At 64.0% G+C, this 21,567-nt stretch overlaps 1 protein-coding gene across 8 annotated transcripts in view; it reads right to left on the bottom strand.

The window, feature by feature from the left end:
• CACNA1H (calcium voltage-gated channel subunit alpha1 H) overlaps positions 1 to 21,567 on the bottom strand; it is a 67,164-nt gene that overhangs the window by 21,673 nt on the left and 23,924 nt on the right. For 7 of the 8 annotated variants that reach the window (XM_055364874.2, XM_055364871.2, XM_055364873.2 and 4 more), the window contains exons 3-6: positions 4,635 to 4,747; positions 4,085 to 4,218; positions 3,627 to 3,724; positions 876 to 1,035 (exon numbers count right to left, since the gene is read on the bottom strand). In XM_055364874.2, the coding sequence (XP_055220849.2) occupies positions 876 to 1,035; positions 3,627 to 3,724; positions 4,085 to 4,218; positions 4,635 to 4,747 (505 nt within the window). Of the gene's footprint in view, positions 1 to 875; positions 1,036 to 3,626; positions 3,725 to 3,990; positions 4,219 to 4,634; positions 4,748 to 21,567 lie in introns of those variants that run through there. The other variant, XM_055364876.2, reaches the window with a different exon arrangement.

Genomic DNA, 21,567 nt, shown 5'->3' with positions numbered 1-21,567 from the left:
GGGTCAGAGGGCATGATAGGACTGGGGGTCAAGACCCGGATCAGGTGACACAGCCAGGACCAGGGTCAAGAACACAGTGGTGCTGCAGAAACCACACTCTCCTCAGCCCAAGTCCACAGAGAGACAAAGACACAAAGAACAGGGATGGACAGAGAAATCAACAAAGAACAGCACAGACAAACAGGGAGAGAGACCCAAGAGCTAGAAACCCAGGCTCAGACCTCAGCTCCTCCTGGAAGCCGATGAGGGGCAAGGGGCAAGGGACGAGGGGAGGGAACCCTGGGGTGAGGGCAAGGAGGCAGCCCTGGGGTGAGGGAAAGGAGGCAGCCCCGGGGTGAGGGCTGAGAGGATCCTGGGGTGAGGGCTGAGGGGAGGGAACCCCAGGGCGAGGGCGGAGGGAACCCTGGGGTGTGGGCTGAGGAGACCCTGGGGTGAAGGCTGAGGGGAGACTCGGGGGTGAGAATTGAGGGGAGAACCCGGGGTGAGGGCTGAGGGGACCCCGGGGTGAGGGCTGAGGAGAGACTGCAGAGCAAGGGCCGAGGGGAGACCCTGGGGTAAGGTGTGACGGACTCTGGGGTGTGGGGAGGGGATGAAGTGTTGGGACTAACCCTATCATGGGACTAACTTGGGGGCTGAGAAAAGGTGGCACTGGGGGTGGGGCATATGTGCAGCGACTGCACGGTGGGCGGAGCCATGATGGGGGGTGGGGGCGGGAGACAGCATGGTGGACGGAGCCATGACGGGGACAGCAGTGGCGGGGCGGGTGACTGCACAGTGGGCAGAGCCACGTGGGGCGGTGGAGCCACATAGTGCGTTATCTGCATGGTGGGCGGGGCCATCTGGGCAGGGGCCTCACGGGGGTGGGGCCTGGGCACCTGACAAAGGCACTGTCCAGGAAGCAGCGGTTCCGCAGGAGGCCAGCCCAGAGCTGGACGCCAACGATGCCGAAAATGAAGAAGACGAAGAAGCACAGCAGAAGGACATTCCCGAGCATGGGCAGCGTATCCAGCAGCAGAGTGACCAGGATCCGCATGCCTGTGGGCAGCAGGGCCAGGATTGGCACTGTTAAGCCCTGCAGGAGTGTCCTCGGGGCTGCAGCCCCTCCCAGGACCCCCGAGCCCCGTCCACTGTTCACAGTGGGTGTCCACGCCCACTGCACACTGACTCGGGCCACCCCCTGGTGATTTTCCCGCACCCCTAGTGTGATCGGGACTCCCCTCCTACCACCGCCGGCCTCCAGGGACACTGACACCCTGGGGTCTGACGTGCATCCAGCGGGGCGCCAGGTCTCCACCTCCAACCATCCCAGGGCAGCAGGTCTGCTGCTTTTGGAGGGCTGGGGTGTGGAGGAGCAGGAGTGGAGGCAGGGGACTGGCCGAGGCAGGGGACTGGCTGTGGCAGGTCTGACTACGTGGCATCTGGGGCTCGGGATGATCAGGCGGAGCCCAGTGGCCCTCGAGGCTTGTCTGGCGACACCCTGAAGTTGCCACCAAGGCAGCAGGAGCCTCGGGAGCCCCAGAACCTCAGGTGGTGGGCTGCCTCCTGGGGGTCTCTGCAGCAGGTCTGGGATCCTGAAAACTTTGTCTGATTCCCAGTGAGAATCCTGCCAGAACAGAGCCCCGTCTCAGAGAGAGGCTGCTGGAGGCGGTGGGGAGGACCGGCAGCGGCTTTTCAGGAGGTAGCACTGAAGCCATCGGTCCTGGGTGCTATGGGCTACGTGAACTCCAGATTAATCCAGCAAGTGGGTCAGCCAAGCCCCACGCGCCCCTCGCTCCATCCTGGGCCTGCTCCCCCAAGACGTCCTTTCCCTCAAATTTAATCAAGGGCCAGGCTAAGGCAGCAGGTAAAGCCCTGGGCCAGGAACCTGAGGACGCTGAGTTCTCACCCAGCACCCAGGGGTATCAATGGCAAAACGGGCCCCTCAGGTCACAAGGGTGAGTCAGAGCCAGGAGGAGCACTGAAGTGTCAAAAGAGCCGACGGGAGCAGACAATCAGTGAGCACTGCCCTGGCCAGACCGCAACCGCCTCAAAGATCACAGATGATCCAGAGGTCAGAGTGGACCCCAAGCCAACAGAACGGGATGCAGCCCTGAGCGTGTCCTCATTATGAGAAGCGTGTTATCCAGTCTGGAAGAGTTCCCTAGTTCTCTCCTAGAGACAGGAGCAGGTCCCCAGGAGGCCAGGCTGCTGGTGACAATTAGGGCCACTCTGGGAATTTAACCTGAAAAGTAAACATCCGTGGAAGGAAGGGGCTGTGTGTGCTGGGTTGCTTCACGCTTCAACAGGTGGGACCAGGCCGGCGTGCAGACTGAGCGTACAGTGGGTGCCGGGCAAAGGGCCAAGAGCCACACATGCGTCCCCTCACCACACGCTCAGCCACCCTTGGGGTCATGGGTACTCCTGTACTGCACTATTCCAGGAGAAACTGAGGTTCAGGCTCAGCTAGTTGCTCAGAGTCACACAGTATTCAAGCCCTATCTGAGCCGCACAGTAGAGCCAAGGCAGGCAGGTGGAAGGCAGGCTCAGGGACCAGCGGCACAAGGATGACCCACCTGCCCTTTGGGAAGCCAGAGGCCCCATGGGAAGGAGTGCCTAGCCTTGGGGGTCTGTGACTTTGGGGAGTTGCTGCAGGTCAAGCCCTGAGTGCCAAGGCCACCAGGACCCAGGTCAGGCAGCCAGAAAGGTTGTGTTATACCCGCACGTGCACACACGGGGCCACATCTACACGCAGTATGCACTCGCGCCTGGTACGGCCTCGTGGGGGCCGCGCCGACCCCCAGGAGCCGGAGCAGTTGAATGGAGCCCTGAGTGCTTAAAGAACGATCCCACCCCATCCCCTGATGCAGGTGGGTGGCCCGGATTTGACAGGATGTTTCCCAAACAAGCAGGCATATGACTTCCCGGAAGCTCTTCCTCCACCTCCCCTCACACCCAGCGCACAGCAGACACACAGCAGCTCCTCTCCACCAGGCCCCCTCCTCACACCTGCTGGCCAAATCCTGAAGGATTTCCAGCCTTCCTTCTAGAAAATCAGCTGCTCAGCAGGGGACACGGAGGCCCAGCCCTGGCCAGCCAACTTCCCCTCTTCCCTTAGGTGGGGATCCTGGCAGGAGAGTAGGGGCCAGAAGCAGTGGCGGGTGGGGAGAGCGAGGTGTCCTCAGGACAGGTGTCAGGCTCTCCCCTCGCTTGTGTGGGTGTGAAGGCGGGGCTGCAGAGAGCCCCCAGGTGAGCTGAGCCACACCCACAAGAGTGTCTCCACCATGAGCCACACCAGGATGCGCAGACAGCAAAGCCACCAGGGATCGGCTCGGCCCCCAGCCTTGCCCCAGATGCCATGCAGAGAAGGAACCGGAGGTTCGGAGTGGCCCCTGTCACTTGGCCGTGTGGGAGCCACGGACCCTGTGAATGCTGACTGCCCACCACACCCCAAGCTTGATTCTCCCGACATGCGAGGCCCACGGATAACGGCAGGGGCCACCCCAGTGCTGGGGTCTGGGCTGGGGCCGGAGTGCCTGGTAACCTTCATTTCCCAGTCCTGTGCTCCTGGGGGCCGTTTCGAGAGCTCTGCAGGGCTGGCGGACACGCAGGCCTGTTGATCTCAAGCCCAGTCGGGGCCGGTCACTTACTAGGCACGCGGTTGATGGCACGGAGGGGCCGCAGCACCCGCACGGTCCTGATAGCCGAGAGGCTCACGTTGTGTCCGTCCAACGAGTACTCCATCATGCTGGGGGCGGGGCCGAGGGGGAGCAGCTCAACAAGGGGCCCAGGTGGTCCAGGGTGGGGCTGGGGTGCAAAGTAAGGTGGGCAGGCATAGAACCGGCCAGCCCGGCACCCGGAGGACCTTGTACTGGCCAGGAAGGGCCCCAAGGTAGCAGGAGCACAACCCTTGGTCACACCAGGAGGCCACCTCCCTCACCTGTGCCCAGGAGGGAGGGTCTCCGGAGTCCCAGACAGGGTCCCTGGCTCTACCTGGATCCCTCTAGAACACACCTCCCATTTTTCTTTACAGGTGGGACACAGGGATCCCTGTGGGGTGGGCGGGGCCCTTTCGCCAGCGCTGTGGCCTCTCCGAGGCGGGGCCTACCCCGCCACGACGATGAAGAAATCCAGCCTGTTCCATGTGTCACCCAGGTAACACTTCTGCCCGAACAGCCCCAAGGCCACCATCTTGATGACCATCTCCACCGCGAAAAAGGCGAAAATGAAGGCGTCAAAGGCCTGCGGGAGGAGGCATCAGGAGGGCCCGTGGAACGGCTCAGCTCAGCCTGCAACCCCCAACCCCAGCCCCGCAAGAGCCCGGCCCCCAGTCTTGCCACACCCCTCGCCTCGCCCCTGCCCCGCCCTGAGCCCCAGGCGCTGAGCCCTGCCTCGCCTTGAACCTCGCCTCTTGCCCTGCCCCGCCCCCAGCCCCACCTCGGCCCCGCCTTGAACCTCGCCCTGAGCCCCGACCCTGCCCCACTCCACGCCCCACCTTGAACCTTGCCCTGCCTCCGCCCCACTCTGCCTTGAACCATAAACCTCGTACCGACCCACGCCCCTTCCCCACCCCGACCCACGCCCCTTCCCCACCCCGACCCACGCCCCTTCCCCACCCCGACCCACGCCCCTTCCCCACCCCGACCCACGCCCCTCACCTCCAGGATGTTGCAGCGCTCGGAGCCGCACTCAACGTCCTCACAGGGCCGGAACATGCCCAGGGTCACGCAGTTGAGCATGATTACCAGCATGCTCACGTGCTCGAACCATGTGTCGCCGCGGGTTAAGGAGCACACCGGCGCGGCCCGGGACCCGCCCCCACGGGGCCCTCCAAATGCCCACCCGGTCAGCTGGTGCCCCGCCATGGGTGTGCGCGCGTGGGGGCGTCCAGGATGGGGTGACGGACTCGGGACCGACGGCCGCCCCTCCTGAAAGCAGCCACCAGGTGGCGCCTGGGGCCTGCGCCTGGCCGGGCTCTGCTCCGTGAGGGTCCCAGGCCCGGCCCCCTGGCCCCCGGCGTTGGCTCATCAGGAAAGCGGGGTGCAGGAGCCCTCGGTGGGCTGGCCGCACCGGGAGTGAGGCCCCAGTGAGGGCCACTCAGACTCCCAGGGCCTAGCTGCCCACATGGGGCCCAGGTTGCATAGGGCTCCCGCGCTGGGGGGCTGTAGGCAGGGCGCCCTGCGCAACTGGGAGGGCCCCAGGGCAGGGGGAATGTCGGGGCACCGCCATGCAACCCACCGGACAGGACTCCCCGTCCCACCCTCCAGGCCTGGATGGCGGCACAACTCGGGGCAGACTTTCCAGGGCCCCTGTCCCAGGGCTGCGCGGCCCCACCCTGACCAGGGAACCAAAGGAAGGAGGGAGGGGCAATCCGTCAGCTGACTGTGGACCCAGGAGGGACCTTCCTTAAGGTAGACAGAAGTCGGCATTTGGAAAGCACCAACTTGTCAGCGAACAGCCTTGGGAAGTCAGGCACCAGCTCTGCCAGTCGCTGCCATCCCCAACACGTGGGAACCGAGGAGGAGACAGAGCTGGGCACCCTCTCACAGCTGGTTCAGGGGCAGCCCGGTGGCCGCCCCCACCCCTGGCTCTGGACTTGGGCCTGTGCTTGACTCTCGGGGGCCGCCCTTCCTAGCACCCACCTGGCACAGACCACAGGCCTCAGCGCCCATGGCTCCCCCTCACCCCTGGCAGGCCTGCTTGGGACCCGGATGATGGTGGCAGCAGCGCCCCCTGCCCAACACGGGCCACGCTCACTACAGCGGAGGTCCTGGGTGCTGCGTGCAGCACTGGGGTCAGGGGCTGAGTGTCTCAAACTCTCAGGGATGACAGGAAGGGCAGCTGCCACGGTAGGAGAGGAAGAGGCTTGGTGATGAGGGCCTTCCCTGCCCCCACCTGTCACTCCAGCCTGGAGCCCCTCCCCCAGGGACCCCAGCAGCTCATCCTGGAACCCTCCCTCCCACCAAGCCAGGGCCCAGCCTCCTAGCAGGTCAGCATTTGATGCCAGTGCCACGGCTCCAGGCCACCAATGTAATTACGTATTCCCACCAAGAGTGCAGTAATTACGCTTAATGGGTTCAGCGGTAACAGGCACCTCTGCTGTAACACTGCTGCAAGAAGCCAAAATCAGCCTCCCGCCAAGGCTGCTGGCATGCTGGCACAGCCACGCGCTGTCCCATAGGTGGGCGAGGCCACAGCACGCACTGCCGCCTACCGATGACGCACCCACTGCGACCCCAGCGGCCGGAGTGTGTGAGCGCCTTCACAGCAAGCCTCAGAGCACGGTCCTTGCTGGACGAGGTGGGGGTGGGGTTTGCGTGACTTGCTCAAGGTGGTGGGGGCGGGAGCTGAGGCCCCGCTGTGGAAGCCGTGCCAGGCCCCTTGGCCTCTCCCAGCCTCCTGACCCAGCACTGGTGCAAGGGAGCGATGGTGGATGGCGGCTCTGCCCCCAGCCTCGGGCACCTTTGTCCCCTAACTGCCGCAAATAGCACCTTTCTGCGGGGGTGGCTGGGGACTGCCTTTGTGCATCTCTGAGGGCCATCATTTCCCGGGGGGAGGGGTTTTCTTGGGTAAACGGAACAGGCTGGCTGGGAAGAGCTCAAAGACACCCGGCCCGAACAGGACACAGCAGGCAGGTGTGGGGAACGGTCCTCCCTGACCCGAGCCCCCACCGCACTCTACCCCAGCCTGGCTGAGCCAAGGGTCTTGTAGGTGGCACTGCCTCTCCCTGGGCACAGGGCATCCCAGGCCTCAGTTTACCCATCTACCCAATGGGGGGTGGTGGGACTGCTTGTCCTGTGGGTGCCTGGGACCGCCTTTCTGTCTCCTCTCTCCACACTCTCCGGGACAGGACAACCCAGGCCTCAGTTTACCCATCTACCCAATGGGGGTTGTGGGACTGCTTGTCCTGTGGGTGCCTGGGACCGCCTTTCTGTCTCCTCTCTCCACACTCTCCGGGACAGGACAACCCAGGCCTCAGTTTACCCATCTACCCAATGGGGGTTGTGGGACTGCTTGTCCTGTGGGTGCCTGGGACCGCCTTTCTGTCTCCTCTCTCCACACTCTCCTTCAAGTTGGGCCGGCTCCCAACCAGCACACACACATTCCACTACCAAAGCAGGCAGTTTCCAGCCACCCCTGGACTCCAGGACTCAGGGCTGAGACCCGCCTCCAGATGTCTCCAGCCGTTGCCCGATTTCTCCCAGGCCTGCCCCATGTTTGCTCTGAGATCACCCCGGAGACCCCCCAGAAATGTCCAGGCTGGAGCGGAGGGTGCCCTAGGCTAGGGGACTACCTGGACACAAGGCCCTTCACACCCTCCCTGTACCCCGGCTGGCCCCCAGCCACTTGCCTGACCCTGGCAGTTCCTGCCACCCTAGCCAGCTCATGACTTTGAGCTACAGCTATGGCATGGCCTTCCTGGCACTGAGGGGAACGCTGACTTCTGGACCCGGCCCAGACCCTGAGGCGGAGGGCCCAATGGGGACAGAAGGGAAGGGGCCGGCACCCCTGACCAGCCATCTCTAGGACTGTCCAGCCAGCAGAGTGGAGTGGATGGTGTCAGAGCCCAGGGCCCGTCAGTGCCAGTCACCATGAAAGCTGCCCACGGCACAGAGGGGCTGGCAGGGGTGGGTGGGACCCAGTGCCTGGCAACTCCTCAAAGACAGCTGGCTAGGGGTCCCCAGGCCAGGGTCCTACCTGGACACCTTTGCCCCCTCTGCCATGCCACTGAGACCCACCCCAAGCCTTTGTGACTGGCAGCGAGAGAAGCCAGGAGGGGGCCTGGGTGCCCCTCCCCGACCTCTCGGACCGTCTGGTTTAGTGGGGGATGGGGTGCTGTCTTTTCCAAGCAGGGGTGTGGCTCTAGTGAGTCCCTCCCATCCAGGTGCATCCCCCTCCCCCAAAATCACACACACAGCTGAAGACCATAGAGGGGCAAGGTTGGGCCTGCAGGCACGCCAGCTGCAGACGACCTCCCAAGCTAAGCCTGGCGACAATGGAACCCCAAATCTCCCGGACCTGCCGTGTGCACAGGTGCCGGCTCGCAGAGACCCCGAGTGTGCCTGAGGTCACACAGCCAGGCCAGCCTGCTGGGTCAGAGACCCGGAGTATGCCTGAGGTCACACAGCCAGGCCAGCCTGCTGGGTCAGAGACCCCGAGTGTGCCTGAGGCCACACAGCCAGGCCAGCCTGCTGGGTCAGAGAGACCCCGAGTGTACCTGAGGCCACACAGCCAGGCCAGCCTGCTGGGTCAGAGAGACCCCGAGTGTGCCTGAGGCCACACAGCCAGGCCAGCCTGCTGGGTCAGAGAGACCCCGAGTGTGCCTGAGGCCACACAGCCAGGCCAGCCTGCTGGGTCAGAGAGACCCCGAGTGTGCCTGAGGCCACACAGCCAGGCCAGCCTGCTGGGTCAGAGACCCCGAGTGTGCCTGAGGCCACAGAGCCAGGCCAGCCTGCTGGGTCAGAGACCCCGAGTGTGCCTGAGGTCACATAGCCAGGCCAGCCTGCTGGGTCACCGAAACCCCGAGTGTGCCTGAGGTCACACAACCAGGCCAGCCTGCTGGGTCAGAGAGACCCCGAGTGTGCCTGAGGCCGCACAGCCAGGCCAGCCTGACGGGTCCCAGCTCTTGGGTCTGCAGGGCCCCTACCCATCGTACATCCTCTGCCTCCCCTTCCCCCAGCACCCACCCAAAATCAGCCCCACAATCCCAGAGAGCTCCTCCAATGGCAAGGACCCCACCCCTGTGCCTGTGGGGCAGCTCTGGAGGGGACAGTGGTGTAGCAGGGTCTGGGGGGCCCCAAGGAGGCCTCTCACGACAGAGAACGTGACAGGCAGGCGTGTTGCGCGCCTCCCAACCGGGTCATACCCCAGCCACCAGCCCTCCCTGCCCTGGAGAGGTACTGCCAGATGTACCAGGTCCCAGTGCCCCCCCTGAGGCTCTGCCTAGAGAGCGGAGCAGCCAGCCGAGGTCCCACATCCCGCACAGGCCAGCAGGGGCTCGGGCAGCTCTGGGCTGAGCAGGCTGGCCCTCATGTGTCACACTTCTGTGGGCAGCCGAGGACAGGCAGTGTCTGCCGGCTGTGTCGCACGGAGCCTGGTGTCTTCTGGAGGCTTAATCATACAGATGGATTTTCTGGGTTTTAATTAAAAATTCCTTTAGGTTTCAAATCAACTTCTACAAATTAGAATCAATTTCCACTGCGGGTCGGAGAAGGCACGCCAACGTAGCCGGGAACAGCCCTGGGAGGGGGCCTGGTGGCTGCAGGGCGGCAGAACGGTCAGGGAACCCAGCCAGGGAAGGGCCGGGCAGTGGCGCAGTGAGGTGGTCTTGGCTACCGGGTCTCCCTCAGGCAGGGAGCCTCCACCAGACCCTGAGGCCCAGCCAGCAGCAACGCACCCACTCACCCTCCCTCCTTCATCTCCCTGGACCAAGCCCCAGGACCTCAGTGATTCTCCTCTTTTCTGACAGACCAAGGTTGTGGGGACCACAGGGTCCTTCTCCAGCCCCTGGAGTCTGGCCTGGATGACACGTTCCCCAGGCAGCCCCCGCTGGACTGGGCTCACGTGCCCCAGAATGCAGGCCAGGGGCTCGTAACGATGAAACCCCCCCACAGAGAGGCTTGAACAGGGGAACAGGGCTGAAGACCCCCTCGGTGGTGGGGCCCTGTCTGTTGAAATACTCCTCAAGGACAGTACTCATCCTGTCCCTCAGCCCCGCACTCTATATCAGTGCTCTCAGGCTGGGCCCGGTGGTTCACACCCATAATCCCAGCACTTTGGGAGGCTGAGGCAGGAGGATCATTTGGAACCCAGGAGTCTCAGACCAGCCTGGGCAACACAGTGAGACCCCACTGCTACAAACTATTTAACAAATATTTAACAAAAAAATTAAATTTTGGGGTGTGGTGGCAGCTACTCGGGGAGTCTGAAGTGGGAGGATCGCTTGACCCCAGGAGGTGGAAGCTACAGTGAGCCATGATCGTGCCACTGCACTCCAGGCTGGGTGACGGAGCAAGACCCCATATCAAAAAAACAAAAAAATGGACACCCTTCAGGGCACCTGCCAGGTCCAGCACAGCCTGGCCACCTCCCCTTCCTCAGTTCTCCAAGCCTGTGCACTTCTGAGGGGCTGGGCAGGTGCTAAGCCCCCTTCCTACTCCTGCAGCCCTGCCAGGGGCCGGGCCTCCCCAGCTGGCACCCATGAAGAAAACCAGTCCCGCCCAGGACGCTTCAGGGACACCACCTCCTCAGTCTCTGGGAGAAGAACAGCTTTTCTCACCCCCACAGGCTTCCTGTTGCAGACCGCTGCTTCCCTCGGGACCCTGGAACAAAGGCAGCCCCCCAGCCTCCTTTCTGTGGCAGTAAGTGCTCCCCTTCCCACATGGGCACCGCCTGTGGCCACGGTGGCCCACACCAAGGTCCACAGAAGCCCCTCAGCTCTCAGGACCTGGGAGGACCCTCCAAGGGGCCCAGCTCCAGTGCACCGCAGATGCCAGCCCCCGGCGGGCCAGGAGGTGTGGACGCAGGGCGGGCAGTGCTGCAGCGGATGCTGTCCATGGTGCTGAAGCAGCAGCCTCACCTGGGCCTGTCCTGGATGTACCAGAGCTGGGAGAGCTGGGGTTAGGTGTGGGGGACACATCCATGAGGGCGCAAGGAAGCGGCCTCCTGGCCAGAAACACAGAGCTTCACTGGAGCTGCTCCACTGACCCCCGTTTTCTCATCTGGGGGTAGTCGAGGAGGAAAAAGACTCCCAAACTGCTCTTCCCAGCTTGAAAGCGCATAGCTCTGAAGGTGCCATTTTCTCCTGGCCCCTGGGCGTGGGTGTGGGCAGACCCAGAGCCACTGCCTGTTGTGTGGGGGGCAGCAAGGCCTGCATTCCCGCTGCTGGGTGAGGGGGAGTGTCTGGGAGTGGCGGGAACCCTGGCAGCTGCTATTTCTGCGCCGAGATGCTGGAGACCTGGGATTCTTGAGGCCAGGAGCCAGTCTCAGGGCGGCTCAGCCAGTGTCGGGGCTGCCAGACCCCCGAACAGTGCCGACTGAGCCCTGAGGTGCTGTGGGACCCCTCTCCCCAGAGCCAGCGGTCTCCAGGGTCCTGGGTAGGGACAGGGGGTCCTCAGAAGCCCGTGTGCTGTGGGACCAGCGTGGCCCAAAGGGTGGTCCTGGACAACCCCAACCCGAAACATAAGCTAACATCCCAGGTAACATCAGCTCCCAGGACCGCCCAGACCTGCTGGCTCAGGTATCCTAGGGCCAGGGCCTCCCCGACCCTGCCCCGTGACTAATCCCCAGGCCAGGGCCGTGGGGCAAGAGCCTGACCCCAATTCTACCTCCACCTGTGCCTCCCCCTTTCTAAGCCTCAGCTTCCCCATCTGTACAAAAGGGCTATTTCATCTTTCTGGCGCTGACAGGTTTTATGCAGACCTTCCTGCAAAACAAGCCCCTCCATCTACTCTCCAGACTGACACAGCTCGGCCTGGCTCCTGCTGGCCCTGGAGGACACGTTCTCACCACACCAAGGCCTCCACGTTTGCGGAAGGAAGGTCAGGACAGATGTTTCTACAGAGCGACGGAGGCGGGGCCGTGTGCCCCTCCTCAAGAGATGGTTAAGGCATCAAAGCCACAGGCCAGCCTCAGCTCCTCAGACCACCAGGGAGGGGACTGTAGCAGCGCTAGCCCAGCGAAGGGATGGACATCTCCAGGTGCGGCTGCTGCCTGGCTCCTCCTCTATGGTCAGAGTGGCCCCCAAGCAGGGCTGTGGCGTCCAGGGATCCCAGCAGGGCTCCCTGCTCGGCTGCATCCTGACATCAGTGCCAGGGTCGCAGAGCTCTGCAGCTGGGAGGATCGGGAGGCTGGGCCGTTCCTGCCCCACCCGCTGTCCCCCAGAGCAATCTGCTCAGCCAGCTGAGCCCCATTAGGCCAAATCTGCAACAGCTGGGCACAAGCGGCCTGAGCCAGGGGCAGGGGTGTGGGCAGGGAAGGCACCCACAGCAGGAAGGAGAATCCCAGAGCAAGGTGGGCCACAGCCCCCCACTCAGGACCCCATGCCTTGCAGGGCACAGACTGCAGCTGAGGTCACAGGCAGCCAGGACTCTTAGCCACGTGCTCCCCTCTCTGTACCCACCCCTGGCTGGGCAGACCCCTCCCTGCCCTGGGTAGAGGGTGCCAAGGCTGAGGCCGCTCCCTCCCTGCCCGCTCTGCCCACGGCCCTACGCAGCGCTGGCCACCTCCTCCCCTCCCGGCCCCTCGTTCTCAGGAACACTCAACCTTAATTTTCCAATTTGCTCAAGAAGACGACCTATGTGTATTCACGGGGGAAGCCCATTCCCACAGGTGCTATCAGCCCGCACCGCGGAGGGGACGGTCGCGGGCTCTGAGGGACTCCGTCGCCTCTGCCGCAGAGGAAGCAACAGCTTCGGTCCCACATCAAGAGACCCAGGAGGGGCCGGGCCAGCCGCAGACCCTGGGAGTCAGTGGGTGGTACAGGAGATCCCCGGGAACCAGCCCTGTGTCCGTGTCCACCCCCACTCAGAACCGCGGCAGCCCCAAAGGACCCTCGAGGCCACGGGGGTGGGACGGACCGCCCTGAAGTCTGCCGGTCATGGTGGTGGTCACGGCCCTGAGAACCAGGGCACACTGCTTGTATACAGAAGAGCTAGAAAGGCAGAATATCTCCACTGCCGTGGCACATTCACCGGCCAGGAAGCATTACGTGGCCACCCGTAAGAGGGCGGTGGTGCCACAGGCATCGGGACCGAGCCAGGTCCAGGGCACACGGGGCAGGAGGAGCGAGTCACGGAGGTCACGTGACCACATTCACGACAGAAGCCACAGTGCAGGCCATCTCGAGGGGCATGTGTGTGGGCACATGTGCGCAGAGGTACAGAGACGTTCCCAGGGAATCGCCAGAGGATAAGAACACCGTGGGGAGGGACAAGACGAGGGCACTCAGGACGTGGGCAGAGTCCACAGTGACCCTTTGACGTTCACCCCCCGCCGCGGCATCGTCCGGCTTTCTGCACGGCGAATCCAGGCCCTGCATGTGCAATTACGAAAGCGAAACGTCCAGGAATCTGGGCCTGTGCGGTCACAGCAGGCTGGACCCCTGCCTTCCGGGCTCCCTGGGCCCAGCTTCTGAACAGCCCCACTGGGACACCTCGAGGGAGCCACCCATTTTTATTCAAAACACCACTAAGAAGACAGGCTCTCCCCGAGCAGCCCTGGGAGGACCAGCATGGTACACCCTGGCCCCGTACACACCCCGCCTCCAGCCCCTATGCACGCCGACCGTCTACTCACCCGCCCCCCACGCACCCCGCCTCCGGCCCCTACGCATGCCGACCGTCTACTCACCCACCCCGTACACACCCCGCCTCCGGCCCCTACGCACGCCGACTGTCTACTCGCTCGCCCCCCATGTACCCCGCCTCCGGCCCTACGCATGCCGACCGTCTATTCACCCGCCGTGGACCCCCATGCCCCACTAGGCTTTCTGAGCATCTCCAGAGTTCCCCAGAAAGGCAGACTCGGCAGGGGGGCCTCTGCAGATGGCAGTATCCATGTGGGAGTCTGGCTGCTGCTGGCAGGACCCACAGACATCGTCCAGAAGTCCAGCTGCCACCCGGGCACGTCTAAGCTCCGGATAACCGGTGGGTGAGGCTATGAACGCCAATCCTGCCTAAACCAGGGACAAAGGAAACGGGCACTCACGACAGATGAGCCCACGCCTGTCCACAGCGGCACTGACCCTGATGGCCTGTGATGGAAACAGCCCTGGTATTCACCAACAAACCCGTGAACAAACGGAACGGGGTCTGGTCACACGCTGGAATATTACTCAGCTATGAAAAGGAAGAAAGCTCCACACGCCACAACGCGGGTGAACCCGGGCACATGATGCCGGGAGGAGCTGGGCACAGAAGGACCACATGTCACACGGAAAGTCCCGCACAGGCAAACCCAGAGACAAAGTGGGGTAGAGACCGCCAGGGCTGGGCAGCGAGGGCTGATGGGGATGCAGTTTCCTTCTGGAGCGAGAGAAACATTCCAGAACTAGGCAGAGATGATGGTTCAACAACATGAAGGTCGCTAACCCATGTGCTTTAAAATCCGCTGGTCGTCACATAAATAAGTAAAAAAAAAAATGGCTAATCCCATGGTAGGTGAACCTCACTTCACTCATCACCACAGCCTGGGTTTCCAGCTTTGCCTTTAAACGGCAGCTTCCCTTCGCTGGAGCCCCGCACCTGTCTGCAGTCGCCACTCAAGGTGCCCTCTGGACCGGGAATTGAGACCTGGCACATGGGCAGGGGTAGGTCGGTGGGGGTGTCTCCTCCTCCTGCCATGTGGCCTCCACCCTCGCCGAGCAGAAGGCCCTCACATGCCCCAGACCCACCCGGCCACGTGACAACTCCTGGCACCCTCCAGCCCCTTGAGACCTGCCTTCCACCAGGGGGCCTGGATGCCTACGAGAGGGCAGGGATGCCTGGAGGCTGATGCGGCATCCGTGCCTCCTCCCAGGCTCACAGAGGATGAGGGTGAGGGCCGGGAAACGAGCAGCCCAGGCCGGCAGGTGATGAGCCCTCCCCACAGATATCCCTCAAAGACAGGACAGCTGCTGTGCGCAGGTACCCAGGCCAAGCCGCCTGGAGTCCTCTGGGGCTGCTGGCCCCATTCACCCCTGAGTCTCGGTCCCACACTTGCCGGCCTCCACAGTCCGGCCTCTGCCTCGGGCAGTAAGGCCCAAAGCTGTCAAGGACTCAGTGCTTGCTGCAGGGGAAGCTTTGGCCAGGGTCTGCTCCCTGGTCTCGGGGCTCGGGGAGGGGCCCCATGCATGTGGCAGGCTGGGCCTGACCATTCCTGAAGCAACGGAAGCCCCCCTGTGGGCAGGAGTGACGCCCTGGAGTCTAGCGCAGTCCCGCCTACGCCCTGTGCAATGGGCTGATGTCCCATCTCCCCTACCAGCTCCACCTAGGCCTGAGGGGCCAGGCACAGCCCAGCTGGCCTTGACTCTTCTGTCCCTGACATCCAGTGGAGCACCGGGGCAGCCACAGCCGCCCAGGCAGACGCACCTTCCCCAGGCGGCACGGACACGGCTCCAGGGCACCTGTCGTTAATTAACCGATCCCGGAGGGAATTGATTCAGTCTCCCTCTGCAGTGGCGAAATTCCGGAGCCAGATGTTTGCAGACTTTGGAGTCTCCCAGCAGGTGGGACAGGACAGACCCCACTGGGGGAGCAACACGCCAGGTCACGTGCATACCCGTGTATACGCATGTGCTCTTGCACGCTGCCCCCAGGGCCGCCCCCCCAGCCTCACAGGGTAGATGACAGAAAGTACACCAAACCTGCAGGACGGGACGGTGCCCGGGGAGCTCCAGAGGCTGCCCTGAGTGCGGCGCCTCCCCCGGAACCCCGACCCCAATGCCACGACAGGCACGTGTCCTGTTCTCCAGCGGGGCCTCTTAGCGGGAGGGAACTGGGTGGGAAGGGGGAGGGCGAGGCAGCCACATGATCCAGGATCAGGGATGCCGGGGATGCGCTGACTGAAGGAGGTTTCTCTTCCTTCCCCGGAGGCCGTTGCCATGGAGACAAGGGAGGAGGAAGCCCGGTCAGGGCTGGGGGGAGGGGCCAGGAGGGATTCCCGGCTCCACGCTGAGGGCGGCCCCCACGCCCGTCTCCTCCCTCGGGAGAAGCCACCGCAGGGTTTTAACTCAGGAAGGGGTGAGGTGCTGAGGACCCCTCTGTGCTGGGGGAAAACTGGGGGAACGCGGCACCATCAGACGCAATAGAACCTGTCAGGGGTCCCAGAGGCCGGCTCCCGAGGGCAGCCCCAGGATTCCCACAGCCGCACGGGGGTGGAGGGTACCGGGTTCCAGGGCTCCACGCCTGACACAGAACTTCCTGCAAACGGCCACCTGGGGCCCCACCGTGTCCCATCCCAGTCCCTGCTGCTGGGGGTGTCAGGGGTCACAGAGGGTGGGGCCCAGACCTCCTTCACAGGTACCTGTACCAGCCCTGGAGACCCAGTTGTCCAGAGATAGGACAGGTGGGCTTGCCCTCCTGAGAACCTGCAGTGCCCATGGACCCCGTGGCCGACTCCTGACCTGGGGAGCTCTCAGGTTGGGCCCAGGACTCAGGACTCACCTCCAAAGAGGTCACCTGCACCCCATCCCAGGCAGGGAACAGAGGGTCTGGGCGACGTCAGAGGAGGGCCAGGGCGGGGGTCCCCGCCACAGTGACTGACAGCCTCGTCGGGGGGCTGCGAGCTCTCCTGGCCTCTGTCCTGGTCCTCAACCCTGGCCTCTCCCAGCCAACCCCCAGTCTGCTCTGAGTCTCAATGTGCAGCCTGCCCAGAGCTTTCACCCCAGCCAGGCCCCCGATGTGGGAGCCCCTCTCCCCAGGGGCCTGGCCAGGGGAACGTGGCCGGAGCCAGCAGCCTGGACTTGCGTGACTCACACGGGCAGTTGGGGGTGGGGATCCCGGGCAGCGGCCAAACATGGAGTGTTTGTCTCCAGCCGGCGCCGCGGGTCACAGGAGGGCGCGGGGGCTGGGCTGCCCGTGGGAGAGCACCGCCCCCAACGCAGGGGTGCGGGGAGCCCACGCCCACCACAGGCCACCACCTGGGGGATTGAAGTCACCGCTCCATGAGTGGACGGCTCACTCCAGGCTGCCGGAACATTCTGTCTCAACAGAGCTCCTCCCTGAGCAATGGCCTCGGGAGACTCCGGCCCCCCAGAGAGCGCCCCTGGCCTCCGCCTCTATGTCCGCCAGGCTGCACCCAGGTGGGCTGAGGCCCGCCTCCTCCACCCCGCAGAGCCTCCCACCCGCCACCCACCGGAGGGGCCAAAACAATCACATCGCCTGCGCTGTCTCAGGCATGGACCCTGCCCCTGCCCCTGCCACAGCCCGGGGAATCACCAGGCTCACCTGGGCGGCCACTTCTCACCCTGGGGAGCGTTGTGCCCATCTGTGTGGGGGGACAGGGAGGGCCGGAAGCACACAGCAGCCAGGGACAGGCAGCAGAGTGAGCCTGTGTGCATGCGTGTGCGAGAGAGCATGCGTGTGCGAGGGGCGCATGTGTGTAAGGGCAGTGTGGGGACCTGAGGCGCGTGTACGGGTGTGGGTGTGTGATGTGTGTGTAGCTGCCTGTGTGCACGGGCCGGGCTCACCCCACACACGAGTGGAGAACTCACACACAGCCCTCTTCAGGCCTGAGATGAGGGCGGGTCCCCCCACCTCCAGGGATGAAAGGAGAGGTTGGCTCGCAGCACCACCACGGAGCTGGAGCACACGCGGACAGCTCCCTCTAACTGCGCACAATTTTAAAAGCCATGCTAATTAGGAAGAGACCTAATATACCTATTTATCTCTAATAAAGAGCTTGATTTGGGAACTTTTCAAGGCATAATTGAGTGGAAAAGTGTCTGATCCCAGCCCTCGTCTCCGTGCCTGCGGGAAGCTAGGCTGTGCAGGCCGAGAAGCTTGAGGCCCTGCCAGCCACTTGGTGGCAGCGTGCAGCCATGCCGGCAAGTACCTCGGGGGCACGACCACCCAGGATGTTCTGCCCGAACTGGAGCAGACCCCCAGACTCTCCTGGCCGACGCGGGCGTCAAAGCGCTGGCTCAGCTCCCACCGTTGCCGGGGGCTCGGCAGCTGGCCCCGGTCAGGGCCACCTGGTCAGGCTGGCTTTGTCCTGGGAGCGGAGTGGGAGGTGGAGGGGCCGGCCATGCCGGGTGAGAGCTCCTCTCCTCTGGCCTCACCCTTGCCTATCTTGGTCCCCGTATGAGAGTGCTTCCCCCAGGCTTGGAAGGGAAAGGCGTGGGCAGCAGAAACCCAGCCAGGAGGGGACCTTGGGGAAGACGACTGCCTGCCCCTGGGACGGGCCTGTGGGGCCTGCTCCGGGCTGGAATTCTCCAGGCCAGAAATAACTGCCTGAGCGCCACTGCACAGCTGCCGTGGCCCAAATTAGAGACCACCCCAGGGGACCAGGCGCTCCCTCCATGGGAACGTGGCCTGGAGCTCCACCCTTGGGTCTGGCCGGGAAGCTGGCGGAAGCAGTCCCGCCAAGGCGCTTTCCTGCGGGAAGACGGGGTGAGCCCCTGCCAACGCAGCCCAGCAGGTCTGTCCTCAGCACACTGGCGGCCAGGTCAGGTGCTGGCCCGGGGAGTCCAGGGCGGGGTGGCTGTGGACCAGGGCTGACCTCACTCTGGTCCTTTTCACCTAAGGGGCCTCCCTGTGGGAGCCACAGGCCCCTATTCGGCGGCATCCCGGCCCCCGCTGTGCACCCTGCACTCTCTCCCCAGTCTGCACCTCATCCCTCCCTGTCCCGCCCTGCCCAGGCCCCTCCCTACCTGCGTCCTACTCCACGCGGTGGCTGAGGGGACCCCTGCCCCAGGAAAGCCAAGGTCAGGTGGGCCACTCCCCACCCGACACGCTATGGAGAGCAGCCCCTCCTCCCTGGCCCCCCCACGCCCTGGCTGTGACTGCAGCCCCTGCTCAAGACCCAGAGACTGTGGCTGTGCCTTGGAGGGGGTATGGGGACGCCAGGGACGCCAGGACACAGGCCCACCCTCCACGCTCCAGGGCACCTCCAGTCCCACCACTGGGGATTTCCCTGCAGACCTCGGGCCTCCACAGACCTGGGATTCAGACACCTGGGGTGCCCCCTCCTCACCCAGCCTGCCCTGCTCTGCCCCCAGCTATGGGACCGTCCTCCCCAGCCCACAGCAGCCCAAGTCCCTCTCGCCTCACATATGCTCTGTGGGCGACGCCTGGCCTCAAGCTGTGTGAAAACCCAGCTCCGGCCTGCAACGCCCCGTGTTCTGCAATGCGGACGCACACCACCTGCCTGTGCACCCAGGAGCCGGCTGACCCGGTATGCAGGGACAGGGACCCAACCAGGGCACCCAACAGGCTGGCCATCCGTCCACACGACACCCCTCGGCCCTATGCCTGCAGAGCCCTGCCCCCTCAGTATCACCTGGCAACCAGATGTATATTAAAAAACAAGGCCGGGCCGGGCACGGTGGCTCACGCCTGTTATCCCAGCACTTTGGGAGGCCGAGGCAGGTGGATCATGAGGTCAGGAGTTCAACACCAGCCTGGCCAAGATGGTGAAACCCCGCCTCTACTAAAAATACAAAAAAATTAGCTGGGCGTGGTGGCACATGCCTGTAATCCCAGCTATGTGGGAGGCTGAGGCAGGAGAATCGCTTGAACACACGAGGCAGAGGTTGCAGTGAGCCGAGATCACGCCACTGCACTCCAACCTGGGCGACAGAGCAAGACTCCATCTCGAAAAAAAAAAAAAGAGGCCGGGCGCGGTGGCTCACACCTGTCATCCCAACACTTTGGGAGGCCGAGGCGGGTGGATCACTTGAGGTCAGGAGCTCAAGACCAGCCTGGCCAACATGATAAAATCTCGTCTCTACTAACAATACAAAAATTAGCCAGGCATGGTGGCGGGCGCCTGTAATCCCAGCTATTCAGGAGGCTGAGGCAGGAGAATCGCTTGAACCCGGGAGGCGGAGGTTGGGGTGAACCGAGATCACACCAGCAACAACAACGACACACACACACATCAATAAATAAATGAGGACGACAGAACAGCCACTCAGCAGCGGCTCGGTCGGCTCTCCCAACTCCCCCACCTCGCGGGGGCGGGAGAGTCCATGGGGGGGGCCCCCAATCCCCGATGCCTGGCCAGCCAGGGCTTCCGTCCACCACAGCCTGGTGACTGAGGTCAGGGACCCACAACTCACCCTACCCAGGAGCCCCTGAGGCCAAACCCCACCCACAGGGCCGCCACACACCCCTTCCACCAGTCCCGGGAGGCGCGTCAGATAAAAGCACAGCTCTCACTTCTGGGGAGACGACGGCCAGGCCCAGCCAGGGGTGGCTCTGCTGTGGTTTTGCTTCCCAGGCAGGTCTGAGGAACAGTGTGCAGGGAGGGCTGAACCTATACCCGCCACACCCTGGTGACCACGGGTCACCCATTCACCACCCAACAGGGTCTCTGTGACCTGACAGAGATCACAGAGCCTCAGTTTATCCCCAGGGGAAAATGGTGGGGCTGGGAGGTGCACAGGGCCAGCCTGCTGGGGACATGCCACCATCCGGTCCTCCGGGGCTGGCAGGGGTGCGGGGCCACCCTGCTGGGGAGATGCCACCGTGCGGTCCTCCCTCTGCCCTGGCAGCCACACCTGCCTGCCCCGGCCACTCCGCCACATCTCTTCACCCCAACCCCGACTTCTGGAGCTTGGAGGAGACAGGGGCAGGGGCATCTGGGCCCATCCTGCCCAGGAGCTCCTGGCCGGGGCTGAGCCAGTTCCGGCCAGGGGGCAGGAAGGGACCCGAGGGACAGTGTGGCCCCTTAGGGGCTGGACGCTGGTCTGCTGGATGGCGGCGGCTGAAGCAACAGACGCTCACTCTCCCACAGCCTGGAGGCTGGAGTCTGAGATCACGCTGTGGGCAGGGCCAGCTCCTCCTGCGGCTGCTGTCCTTGGCCTGTAGACGCCGCTGTCACCCCTCTGCATCTGTGTCCTCCTGTGGCCTCACCTGGTCCTAACCCCCTTTGAAAGGGCCCTTATCTCCAAATACAGTCACATTCTGAGGCACCTGCGGGGGTGGGTTAGGACTCTGAGATATGAATATGGGGGCACCAGAAGCAGCCCGGAAATGAGGCGGCTGGGGAGGCCACGGGGGAGGGCCCAGAAAGAGGGGGCGGGAGGGACCATGGAGGGATCCAAGGAGCCGGGGCAGGAGAGCCCGTTGGGGGATCCCAGGCAGAGCCGGGAGGGACCATGAGGTGCCCCATGGAGAGGGGGAGGGAGAGTCCATGGGGGGGCAGTTTCCGGGGTGGGGGAGGGACCATGGGGTCCCCAGGGAGAGGGGGCGGGAGAGTCCATGGGGGGGTTCTGGGGTGGGGGAGAGACCATGGGGTCCCCCGGGAGAGGGAGTGGGGGAGGCCCCAGGGAGAGGGGGCGGGAGAGACCCCGGGGGTCCCAGGGAGAAAGGGCGGTGCCCGCAGCCTGGGCACCTGCTGGGGACAGAGAGTTTGTGTCCCCACGGAGTTCAGACGCTGAGACCCAGTGGGGCCTCTGGTAGGTGATTGGGATGAGGTGAGGTCAGGAGCGGCGGAGCCCTTGGGAATGGGGTTAATGCCCTTGTAACAAGGACCCCAAGAGACCCCTCCACCTCCCACCAGGTGAGGACACAGGCAAAAGCAGGCGTCTGCACCCAGAAGCGGCCCCCATGGAGCCCAATCCTGCCCAGCCCTTCCCCGGGACGTCCGGCCTCCAGAACCGAGAAACACACTCCCTCTGTCCCCGGCCACCACGTCCTCAGAATTTCTGTCACAGCCCAAGCACACTAGGACGCCCCCTCCCAAGCCTGTCCTGGGGGACCCCTTCCCTTCCACCCCAACACCCCATTTCCCACTTGGAGCTCGTTCCACTCTCTGCCCCGGTCAGAATTCAGCCCTGAAACCTATGACAGACGTGTGACTGTGAGCCGCTAGCTGTGCCAGCTTGGGGGACTCCGGGGCGACGGCAGGGTGGGCCTCGGTCAGACGCCGTCCCCGCACCGTACCATG

This window comes from Gorilla gorilla, chromosome 18 (genome assembly GCF_029281585.2).
Source record: "Gorilla gorilla gorilla isolate KB3781 chromosome 18, NHGRI_mGorGor1-v2.1_pri, whole genome shotgun sequence".
Taxonomy (NCBI): Eukaryota; Metazoa; Chordata; class Mammalia; order Primates; family Hominidae; genus Gorilla; species Gorilla gorilla.
Note: the sequence above shows the minus strand (reverse complement) of the source record. Positions and strands in the feature narration are given on the sequence as shown.